Source organism: Equus przewalskii, chromosome 3 (genome assembly GCF_037783145.1).
Source record: "Equus przewalskii isolate Varuska chromosome 3, EquPr2, whole genome shotgun sequence".
Classification (NCBI taxonomy): domain Eukaryota; kingdom Metazoa; phylum Chordata; class Mammalia; order Perissodactyla; family Equidae; genus Equus; species Equus przewalskii.
Window position 1 is genome coordinate 67,105,236 of NC_091833.1, and position 12,564 is coordinate 67,117,799.

General features: G+C 32.8%; 1 protein-coding gene across 1 annotated transcript in view; it reads left to right on the forward strand.

Annotated features, from left to right (window-relative positions):
• UBA6 (ubiquitin like modifier activating enzyme 6) overlaps window positions 1–12,564 on the forward strand; it is an 81,981-nt gene that overhangs the window by 30,575 nt on the left and 38,842 nt on the right. Inside the window, exons 10-15 of the mRNA XM_008540344.2 lie at window positions 762–865; window positions 3,998–4,060; window positions 4,835–4,911; window positions 5,492–5,558; window positions 10,428–10,571; window positions 11,933–12,000. Of these exons, the coding sequence (XP_008538566.1) occupies window positions 762–865; window positions 3,998–4,060; window positions 4,835–4,911; window positions 5,492–5,558; window positions 10,428–10,571; window positions 11,933–12,000 (523 nt within the window). The remainder of the gene's footprint in view (window positions 1–761; window positions 866–3,997; window positions 4,061–4,834; window positions 4,912–5,491; window positions 5,559–10,427; window positions 10,572–11,932; window positions 12,001–12,564) is intronic.

Below are 12,564 nucleotides of genomic sequence, written 5' to 3' on the forward strand. Positions count from 1 at the left end.
TTTTTAATATGAGTTGCAAATATTTTTTTCTAGTTTGGCATTTTTCTTTTGACTTTACTTGTGATGGATTTTTACTGTGCATTTTTTTGTATTGATATATAGTCAAATTTTTCATTTTTTTATTCTTTGGCTTTCCATTATTTGAGTCATAATTAGAAAAGCCTTCTTCACTCCAAAGTTTTAAAGGATTTTTGTTCCTCCTACACTTTTATCTAATAATTTTTTTGGCATCTTTTTTGTCGTTTAAAACTTTTATCCATTTGAAGTAGATACTTTTCTAGATGGCTTCTTTCCCAAAAGATTTATTGAATTTGTTTTTACCTTTTCCTCACTGATTTCAGGTACCACTTTAAATGTATCCTATGTGGGTCTATTTCTGAATTCTCTAATCTATTCTGTTTGTCTGTTCATGAGCCAGTACCACACCACACTATGTTAATTATTTTTAGTTGTATATAATTGATATCAATATATTAATTATTGAGACCTTATAGAATATTTTGATATCTAATAATCACTTCTCATTACTTTTTTCCCCCTTTGAGTTTTCTTTGCTATTTTTGTTAAAGTCCTAAAGTTCACATTAGAAAAATAATTTGTTTGGTTCCCTACGCTTCCTCCCACCTCCATCCCCAAAAATATTTATACCAGGATTTTCTTAATTTTGTAAATCAGGGAAAATTAACAGCTTTATGATGATAGATATTCAAGTTTAAATGTCTATATGTTATATAATGATTTTTAAATTTTTTTTCTTTTAGTGGTGTCACCATTTTCTTTTAGCATTGGTGATACTACAGAGCTGGAACCTTATTTACATGGAGGCATAGCTGTCCAAGTTAAGACTCCTAAAACATTTTGCTTTGTAAGTATTTTTTTTCTGCTTAAAAAATATTTCATTACAGAAGAAGAATGGCAGAAGAGAAGAAAGTAATAAATAAGTACCCAGTTAACTAACAATGAACTAACAGAAAAAGAACTCAAGAACTCAATCCCATTCACAATCGCAACGAAAAGAATAAAATACCTTGGGATAAACTTAACCAAGGAAGTGAAGGATCTATACAATGAAAACTACAAGACTTTCTTGAAAGAAATTGACGACGACATAAAGAGATGGAAAGACATTTCATGCACATGGATTGGAAGAATAAACATAGTTAAAATGTCCATGCTACCTAAAACAATCTACAGATTCAATGCTATCCCAATCAGAATCCCAAGAACATTCTTCACAGAAATTGAACAAAGAATCCTAAAATTCATATGGGGCAACAAAAGACCGTGAATTGCTAAAGCAATCCTGAGCAAGAAAAACAAAGCTGGGGGAATCACAATCCCCGATTTCAAAACATACTACAAAGCTACAGTGATCAAAACAACATGGTACTGGTACAAAAACAGGTCCACAGACCAATGGAACAGAATTGAAAGCCCAGAGATAAAACCACACATCTATGGACAGCTAATCTTCGACAAAGGAACAGAGGGCCTACAATGGAGAAAAGAAAGTCTCTTCAACAAATGGTGCTGGGAAAACTGGACAGCCACATGCAAAAGATTGAAAATTGACCATTCTTTTTCACCACACACCAAAATAAACTCAAAATGGATCAAAGACCTAAAGATTAGGCCAGAAACAATAAGTCTTCTAGAAGAGAATATAGGCAGTACACTCTTTGACGTCAGTTTCAAAAGAATCTTTTCGGACACTATAACTCCTCAGTTGAGGGAAACAATAGAAAGAATAAACAAATGGGACTTCATCAGACTAAAGAGCTTCTTCAAGGCAAGGGAAAACAGGATTGAAACAAAAAAACAGCTCACTAATTGGGAAAAAATATTTACAAGCCACTTATCCGACAAAGGGTTAATCTCCATAATATACGAAGAACTCACACGGCTTAACAACAAAAAAACAAACAACCTGATCAAAAAATGGGCAGAGGACATGAACAGACATTTCTCAAAAGAAGATATAAATATGGCCAATAGACACATGAAAAGATGTTCATCATCGCTAATCATCAGGGAAATGCAAATCAAAACTACACTAAGATATCACCTTACACCCATTAGATTGGCAAAAACATCCAAAAGCAAGAGCGACAAATGTTGGAGAGGTTGTGGAGAAAAAGGAACCCTCATACACTGTTGGTGGGAATGCAAACTGGTACAGCCACTATGGAAAACAGTATGGAGATTTCTCAAAAAGTTAAAAATAGAAATACCCTATGACCCAACCATCCCATTACTGGGTATCTATCCTAAGAACCTGAAATCAGAAATCCCAAGAGTCCCTTACACCCCTATGTTCATCGCAGCATTATTTACAATAGCCAAGACGTGGAACCAACCTACATGCCCAGAAACTGATGATTGGATAAAGAAGATATGGTATATATACACAATGGAATACTACTCAGCCATAAAAAAAGACAAAATTGGCCCATTCGCAGCAACGTGGATGGACCTCGAGGGTATTACGTTAAGCGAAATAAGCCAGTCAGAGAAAGACAAACTCTATATGACTCCACTCATAGGTGGAAGTTAACATATTGACAAGGAGATCTGATCAGTGGTTACCAGGGAAAAGGGGAGGTGGGGGGAGGGCACAAAGGGGGAAGAGGTGTACCCACAACATGACTAACAATAATGTACAACTGAAATCTCACAAGGTTGTAATCTATCATAACATTAATAAAAAAAAACAGTTAAAAAAAAAAATAAGTACCCAGTTAACCAAACAGTTAATTTAAAGACCAAACAGATTTTGTTTTTTAATTTGCCCTCACTTTGATGGAAATTGTATCTGTCTAAGGAAATAAACTAGCATCCCCCAAAAAATTTACAGCTAGAACACCGTATGCATATAATTGAGGCATATGTTACTTCAAAGAAACTACACCTTCCTGAATCATCAGAGTTAATCATACTTCTTACAACTTCCCAAGACAAAAGATAAAACTAATATATATTTGAAAGATTTAATAAGCATTGAAGTAGTATATGTTTTGTTTCATTATTCAGTTATTTACATTTTTAAAGTAAAAGAATATTTATTTTATTTATCATACTTGTTAATCCAGATTTTTAAATTTCAAGAGCAGTGTATATGTCGGAATGGTAAAATAATTCCTGTAAACTGGCATTGAAAGGAAAATAAGTATGTGAATGGAGAGAATGTGGAGGCTACTTGTATCAGAGAAAAAGAAGTCTCCTGCTCCTTAAATCCTTAGGGCACTTCTCTGTGTAGGCTAATACATCTCTATTTTTTCTTGCAAGTTCTCAAGGATTTAACTTGATTGCCTTTTCTTTTCCAGAACAATTATTAACTATAGTCTTCTAAAAGGCTCTGTCCAAACCAAAGTTAGAACAGAACAAGATTAAAATACTGCAGCTAGTCAAATCTGCCCCTGCATTACTTTCTCTTGTCACTATCCCAACTTTAATTAGATAATTTACACCTCAAGTAAATTTCAGATTGGGTGGGTGTTTTGGGTTTTTGTTTCGGGGATGGAGAATGGTGGCGGGGGGGGGGTTGCTTGTTGATTGGATTTTTGTTTGTTCATTTTTACACCTTTGTGTGTTCTTTGCTCCACATAGAAAATTTTAACTTTGAGTATTTATTCAAGTCTTGTCAGGTATAACGAGGCTAGATAACTTGATATCAGAAAAATATGTTAGCTTTTCTATTAAAACATAGATTTTTTTCGAGTATACAGATGTTTTCACCAGTTCTCAAATTTGCTATGTGGAGCAGTTTATTGCATTTAACATTAAAGAAGTAAAGTGTGGTAAGAAGACGAGGAATAACAGGGAATAGTAGCTATTTTATATTTTGGTTAAAACATACTGGCCCAACCTTATTTATTTCAGACCTTTGAGAGAGATCCATTGCTTTTAGTGCTCTGACCTATAACAGTATATTTTGTCAAGTAATCGCTCACTTGCTCTGTAGTAATAGTTTGGGGGTTTTGTTTGTTTTTTCTGTTAGGAACCATTGGAGAGGCAGATAAAGCATCCGAAGTGCCTTATTGCAGATTTTAGCAAACCTGAGGTAAATAAACACTTTGTAGGTTTGAGAGAGGCAACATAATCGGGGATGGGGATTGGTAAGTGAAAAGTTAAAATGGAGTAACATGTATATACTTTTCTGTCAGATTTTTTTAATAAAGGTTGTATTCACATATACAAAGTTGACTCTTACGGATTAAAAACAGGAATTTATATCATGAAAAATGTTAGAATAATAGGAAAAGGTTTTACTTTTATAATGATTTGCTAGCTTTGATGGTTAAAAGGCTATTTCAATTATTTATACAGAGGCAGTCTTACTAAAAGATTTTCTGAACTATGTAGAGTTCTACATAATTCATATTTCTTTCAAAAAAATCTTGGAAATGCATTTTTTTAAATCACTGCATATAATTTTGTAGCAGTGAATGTATTTGTGATGAGGAAAGAATTGTATTAACAGTTTCCAAATTTGTAAATGTTGATAAGGAAAAAGGACTGGGTGAGCTTCTACAAATATTTTGTTGCTGCTGTTCAGTTGGTGTTGCTCTTAAGTTTCACGCGGATGACTTAGTAAAAACTAATACCACCCGGGACTGAAACTTGGATCTGTTGCTTAAATATAGCTTTATGTTCTTAAAGTCAAGTCGACTTCTCTAACCCTCACCTTCCTCATCTGTTAAAGAGAGATAATCGTATTAACCTAATAGGTTTATTGTAAAGGTTAAATTAAATAGTGTTTTAAAAGCATTAGCACTCTGCCTGGCACATATGAAGCACTCAGTAAATATTGACCAATTTTTAATGTTCTAAATAGGCATCTTTACAGATTCACACAGCTATGCTTGCCTTGGACCAGTTTCAGGAGACCTATAGTCGCAAGCCAAATATTGGGTAATGTTCTTTGTTTGAAATAACTTTTTTCTTATTGTAAAAGCTGTGTTTCAGAAATTATAGAGTAAAAAAATTTTTAAATAACTAAGCCCCTGGTAATTGCAACACTACTAGATACACCAAACTGTATAAACATTTATTATGACCTCTGGTCTTTTTTCTGGTGGGAGTGGAGAGATCAGTTTATAAAAATGGATTATACTAAATAAGAATTTTCCCGTTTTGAAGTCTTCAAAAGCTCCAACTTTTTAAGACAAAGAAGTCTGAGAATTATTGAATTATGAATCCACTGTGTAATTTTTTACCTTCTAGCCTATTAAGTCAAAAGTACTGTTGCGAAAGGTTTTTGCCTTGTGTATTTAAAACTAGATCTTATTTATATACTGTCTTTAGGTGAGCATGATTTTGAAGTAATGTATTTAATAAGTCTGTTACCTTCAAGCCAGTGAAGTACTTTGTGCCACCTCTTGAAAAACTTATAAATTTTTAAACTATTTCTTAAATTTTCAGTTTTGAATATGACCTACTATTTATAGCAATTGAGAAAATTGAAATTAGGGTCCTTTGTTTTGAATCCTAGATGCCAAAAAGATTCAGAAGCGCTATTGAAACTAGCAACATCAGTAAGTGAAACCTTGGATGAGAAGGTGAATATTCAAAGTTATGACCACCCAAAAATTTGTAACATCAATGTTCTATATATTGATATTCTCTTGTCTTTCAAATCTTTGCTTTGCTACTTATTGACTCTGTGACAGTAGGCAAGTTAGTTGACTTCACCCTGCTTTAGTTTATATAAAGTTGTCAGCTTTTTTATATATTATCTCTTTTATACATTGTATATTCACATCTCTTAATTGCCTTCTGTGTGTCGTATTTGGACATAGTTGGACATTGTTATGGTACCGGTGCCTGCCAGCCAACAGTTTCGTTTTAGCAAATATCAACATAGGAGTGTTTGTGCAATTATTTGAAAATTTTATTCTTTTTGGTCTTATTTTATAAAAATGAAGGAGAAATGAAAGTCTTAATGTTAGTAGTAAGAATAATATCTCATATTTTATATAGTTAAAACAAATAATAAATATGCTGAAAACAGTGGATCTCTAGCCCCAAGTGAAAGACCTTTTATTGCATATTTAGTAGTTAGAGAAAGGTATGAAAAGCTAGAAATAGATTGTTGAAGTCTGTAATTAGAAGGAAGGACATGATTAGAGTTTATCGAGATAAAACTGAAAGTAAATTTCACCCCTTTTAGGTGTACACTTAGTTACACAAAATTCTGTACACAGTTAATTCACCTGTGCACAATGAATTCAAAGTGTACCATCATACCACCACAATCAAGATACAAAAATTTCCACAATGCCAAAAAGGTCTCTCATGCTTCTTAATCATCTCCCTTTCCCCCAGCCAAACCATGGCAACCACTATAGTTTTGCCTTTTTCAGAATGTCATATAAATGGAATCATGCAGTATGTAGCCTTTTGAGTCTGGCTTCTTTTACTAAATATAATGAATTTGAGTTTCATCCATGTCATTGCATGTTCATTCCATTTATATTGCTGAACAGTATTCCATTGCATAGATGTGGCACAGTTTCTTTGTCTCTGCACCACTTGATGGGCATTTAGATTGTTTCCACTTTGGGCAGTTATGAATAAAGCTGCTACAAACATGTACATACAGATTTTAGCATGGACGTATGTTTTCATTTCTCTTGAGTAGACATTCGTAGTGTATTACAGAGTCATAAATACAGATATGTGTCACTTAACATCAGGGATATGTTCTGAGAAATGGTCGTTAGGTGATTTCATCATTGTGCAAACATCATAGAGCATACTTACACAAACCTAGATGGTATAGCCTACTATACCTCTAGGCTATAAGGTATTAATCTTATGGGACCACCAACATGTATGCAGTTTGTTTTTGACCACAATGTCATTACGCAACTCATGGCTGCACGTTTAGTTTTATTAGAATCTGCCAAATTGTTTTGTAGAGTAGCTGTACTCTTTTTCAACTGAAATGTTTGAGAGTTTCAGTTGCTCTGCATTCTCTTCAGCATTTTGTATTATCTGTTTGATTTTAGCCATCTTAAAGTGTGTCTATTGGTATCTCATTATAGTTCTAATTTACATTTTATTAATGGCTACGAATTTGAGTATCTTTTCATGTGCTTATTTGCCATTCATATCTCTTCTTTGATAAACTGTCTTTTCAAATTTTTGCCTATTTTTTTAATTAAATTGTTTGTCTTAGTGATTGAGAGAGTTCTTTATATATTCTGGAGATCAGGCCTTTATCAGATACGTGTTTTGCAAATATTCTCTTCCAGTCTATGGGTTGTCTTTTCATTTACATTCATTAGAGTATCGTTTGAAGAGCAGAAGTTTTTTAATTTTGATAAAGTTCAATTGATAATTCTTTTGTGGTTTATGCATTTTTTTAACTCCAAGTCACAAAGCTTTCTCCTGTGTTTTCTTCTAGAAGTTTTGTATTTTTGTGAGTTCATTTTTGTGTACCATGCAAAGTATAGATCAAGTGTCCATGACTGTGCATTTTGAATTTGTTATGTACAGTTTTGTACTTTGGTGATTCATTTTTTTACCTTGCCAGGTATAGATCAAGGTTAATTTTTTTGTATATGAATATCTAGTAGTTCTAATTCTAATTTGTTGAAAAGATAGTTCTTTCCTTATTCAGTTTTCTTGGCATCTTTGTCAGTAATTTATTGACCACATATGTGTAGGGCTATTTCTGAACTCACCGTTAACTTCCATTAGTTGTTTCTGTCATTTTGCTGGTACCAGCCTATCTTGATTACTGTAGCTTTATAGTAAGTCTCAAAATCAGGTTTGGTCTCTATATATTCTTCGGAGAGAGCTTAGAATTATGATATTCCCTGAGTTCTTAAATTTTTTTGAAGCCTTTATACTTGAAAAGCAGCTTAGCTGGATGTAAAATTTTAGTCTCTTACTTTCTTCAGTGATATCTTGCTTTGTATCTTCTTCTTGAAAAATACTATGCTGGCTTAATTTTCTTACTCTTATAAGTAATCTGATCATTTTACTGAGTCCCTGTATATTTTTTCTTCTGTATATTTTCATCCCTAAAGTCTAATAGTTTTACCTAGTTATGTCTTAGGGTTGATTATTCAGTTAGTTTTCCCGGGTTCACCATGAGCCCATTTTGGTGTGTAGATTCAGATTTTCTCTTATTTATTTCTCCTTTTTGGGGGATGTGGAATGGATTATTTTGCTTCTTAGTTATTAAATTTCTGATTCAAGGTGGAGTTTTTTGTGTTTGTTTTCCCATATCTCCAAATGTTTGTTAAGGACACATAATTCACTCAGTCAAATTTTTTCTGCCTTCTGATTAGTTTTGGGGAGAAATTTTCAGTAGCTAAAATGTTTGGATTCTAATTTTCTGTATCCTTCTTATATTAACTTGGTGTGGTAAACTGATTTTTCTGATTATTTTTTGGAAAGAGTAAGGTTTTGAGTGCTGTTTTAGATTTCTCCTTCTAGAAGCTCTCTTCTCTCAGGATACTGAAAAGGAGTTTCTTTAATAGATGATTTTTTTTTTGGTGGATAGGTGTGTCTTGTGGATCACTTGGATTACTGTCAAATCCTTAATTTCCCTCACTTGCTTCCTTCTTTAGCCCTGTCTATCAAAGGATGTCCCCCCTTGCTATTTACATCATTCTATCCCAGCGAAGTTCTTTTGGCCATAGTCAGTGCTGAGATCTGCAAGATTTTGTACCTGCATTTAATATTTTTTGCACTTAGTGTGGGACTTGGTTTTCTCAGGATGATTTTAACTGTGCTTTGTCATCATTAGGCCTTTCATTCTCTTTTCTTTGGTCACATACTTCCTGCTCTCTGCAGGTTGGAAGCAAGATGAACACCAGAAATAGTTCTGTTGGAGTTTGGTATTTATTTCTCTATTTACAGTAATTTAAAGTTTGTAATAGTCTGTTTCCTAGTAATGATAAAGAATCCTACCACTGGTTTATTTCTCTTCTTATGGATATGTATCCTTTTTTGGAGATTACTAGGGAAATTCAGATTTAGGCCATCGTCATTTTCCTAGGTCAACCAAAAATACCCTAGATTTGTATTTTTGTTTGTTTATTAAAAAAAAATAGAATCTTAGGAGATAGTGTAACCTAATGGTAAGAACAGAGCTGTGGAGTTGGACTTTTCACCATCAGATCCTGGCCTCAACACTTACTAGCTATAAAACCTTGACTAAGTTACTTAATCTTTCAAAGTTTCGTTTTCTAATTTACATGATAGGAGTTATATTACATGAGGACTTGATACACAATTCACCTAGGTGCTCCATCGCATTACCTGCTTCTGTTAGCATCTAGTCATTGTTTTTAATGTTATCACTACCACCAATATCTCTGCATTCAAAAATGGCACAGTTTAGGGGCCAGGCCACTGGTGTAGTAGTTAAGTTTGCGCACTCTACTTCAGCAGCCCAGAGTTTGCTGGTTCAAGCCATGCTGTGGCAGCATCCCACATACAAAGCAGAGGAAGAGTGGCATGGATGTTAGCTCAGGGACAATCTTCCTCCTCACCAAAAAAAAAAGGCAGAGCCTAAAATCATAATCTATCTGAGTTGAGGTTAGTGCTAAATAGTTGAAAAATAATGAGATACAGAAAATTGAAATGGAGTAAGTAGAACAGTAAATAGAGAGTAACCTCTTTTTATATTATGGATATCTTTGAAAATGTAGTAAAATCTTTCCCTTTTTCACCCTAAATGCACAACTGCTGTTATTTTACATAGCATTTCAGGAGATTAATTGAGCCCTACTTGAATCTTAAGTGTAAGATTAAGGCTACTGATGTTGAAAGAATAAGAAGAGAAAGAGAAGCTAGAGCTCGTGAAGAGGTCTTTGTTACAAATAAGAAATTGCGCTAAAACAATAGCACCAAAATCCAATTCTCCAAAATTTCCTTAAAAATACTAATAAATCTTATTTTGAGAAACATCATTTCAGTTTTTAAGTATAACAATGAGAGCTTTATGATGATTGGGTCTTAGATTAGTAGATCATTTTTTATGGATCGTTTTATTTTTATTTTCATTTACCTGGGTTCAAGATTTTTCCATAGTTTTCATTAAAACAATTTTTTTAATCCTAGTTTTTTATAAATATTGGCTGACATCACAGAACTGTTCTTTAACAAAAACTGTAAATGGTAGATAGTCCAGTTAATTCTAAATGGTGCCCTAGTGTAACATACAGAGTCAAAAAGCAGAAATGGGCAAGTACTGGTAAAGAGAAATACTGCTTGAAGTAACTATCATGCAATTGAGTCTTTTATTATGAGATGGGGACTTTTTTACGACTTAGAAACTACTTAGTAGGGAAATTGAGTAGCTTTTTTTACAAGTTAAGCTGTAATAATTCTCACATTACATCATTGAAATTTTGTGTGTCCTGTGTGAATATTGTTAACATTACTGTCTTTCATGGCTTGTGTTTCAGCCTGAAGTAAACGTTGACGTTGTGCGTTGGCTTTCTTGGACTGCTCAAGGCTTTTTAGCGCCACTTGCTGCAGTAGTGGGAGGTATTGCCAGCCAGGAAGTATTGAAAGCTGTGACAGGAAAGTTTTCTCCTTTGTGCCAGTGGGTTAGTTCTGTATTTTAATAATTTTTTATGTTTGAGTTTGAATTATCCATCCATACAATGAATGTCTGTTATGAATCATAATATATGATTAATATTTCATAAAAGCAACCTTAAAATATTTTTTGATGCCTGAGAGAGATGCAATATGCCACCAAAACTTACTTCTGTAATTGCGACTGAAACAAGATCACTTGTTGAGGCTATTCAGATATAACCCAGAGTTTCATTCTAGGATGTAGTTTTTTTTTCATTTGTGAAAGTGAGGGAATTAATTTTCTATCTTCATACTTAGTTTCTGAGTCTATTAGCTTAACATTCATGGGCTCTCAGGACTCTTGAACTGCTCCATAAAATCATTTGTCATCATGAATCTTCAGATTCCCTTCCTAGATATGAAATTCTAAAGGTAAAAAGCATAGAGATGGTGTATGTTTGAGAACTCTATAAACATCGCAAGATAGAATAAAAACTTTCATTTCTGTTACCAGAAGGAATAATTGGCAGAGGGTATCAAAGGACACTCTTCAGGTTCTTTCTCTTTTGAAACACTTTAAACATTTTAAAATAACGTTTTTTTTTTACATTTTAAAAAGTACCCACATAATGCTGTTTTGCTGCTGAATTATTTAGTTTATTTTAACACAGAGTACAAGTTCAGTTGTAAGTGTCTGGCTTAGATACAACTTAATAACATGGGAAATATAAATTAATTATGTTATTAATGTAGAGTCTATGTTGTTATAATTAATAAATAACCATTTGGACATGTTGAAGTTTAGCCACCTAAGTTACTTAAATGAAAATGAGAGTGAGTCTCAGTTCTTTTTTTCATTAACTTTAAACTAATTCTGTTTGGTATTTTTCAAAATGCTAAAGTTGTGGCTTCCTAGATCATCTCCTTGGCAGTATGTGTAATTGTAAATGACATAGTATACATGCAAGCAGGAAAATAAATACAGACTAGGTACTTCCTTATCAATAAGTAATCAAATTACTTATTCACACGTAGCTGAAATTGAATAGAGCCTCCAGAGTTTTTAACATAGTTATAAAAAATATATTTGGAGGTGGAATTTCCTTTTGATTATTAAAATTAGAATATATCATCTTTAAGATGGCTAAGTGACATAACTCAAATTGTATCTCTTAACAATTCCTTTGGTTTTAAACATTTTTTAATGAAAGAATATAGTATATATTGTATTAAAAAGTTATATTTTTTAATCTATGATTTTACTCTGAATTGACATTCTTATCATTGCTTTTCCTTAATGATTATTAAATAACTACAGATGAACTACTTTTTCTAGCAATTTAAATTTTATACATACTAAGTTGTATTTTTACCTTCTATTTTTAAGTTATACATTGAAGCAGAAGATATTGTTGAACCCCTAGACAAACCTGAACGAAAAGAGTTTCTCCCACGGTAATACTGAAATTTCTGTTGCTTTTTTCTTTGTTGTATGTTTATAAGACACAACTAGATTAAAAGAGTTTTTGTCTAAACATGCATTTGTTTTAGATAATCTTTTCTAACTCATTTACTTCTAGAATCATTTCTTCTCTACTTAGAGGTTATCTTAATAATGCCATCTCTCTACCATTTTACAAATAACAAATGTAAAATTTTAAATGTGTATCATGAGGATGGTTAGCATTCAAAATATCATTCTGATGTTAGATGAAAACAATTGCTATAAAATATATGAGTCATTCTTCACCTTTTTGGGTCACAAATCTCTTTGAGAATCTGATAAAAGCTTATGCGTTCATTCTTCCCAAAATACACATAAGCCAAAGTTCTGCCTTCAATTTAAGTGAGTTAACAGCTCCAAAGCCCATCCGTAGACTTCTCTAAGAACCTTTATTGAAAATCCCTGCCTTAGAAAATTGTTTTTTCTAGATAAACTGAAGTCACCTTTACTTAAGTCATTTCGACTTAGGATAATAAGTCAAATGGAAAAAGGAAAAACTGATTTCTTTATGGAGT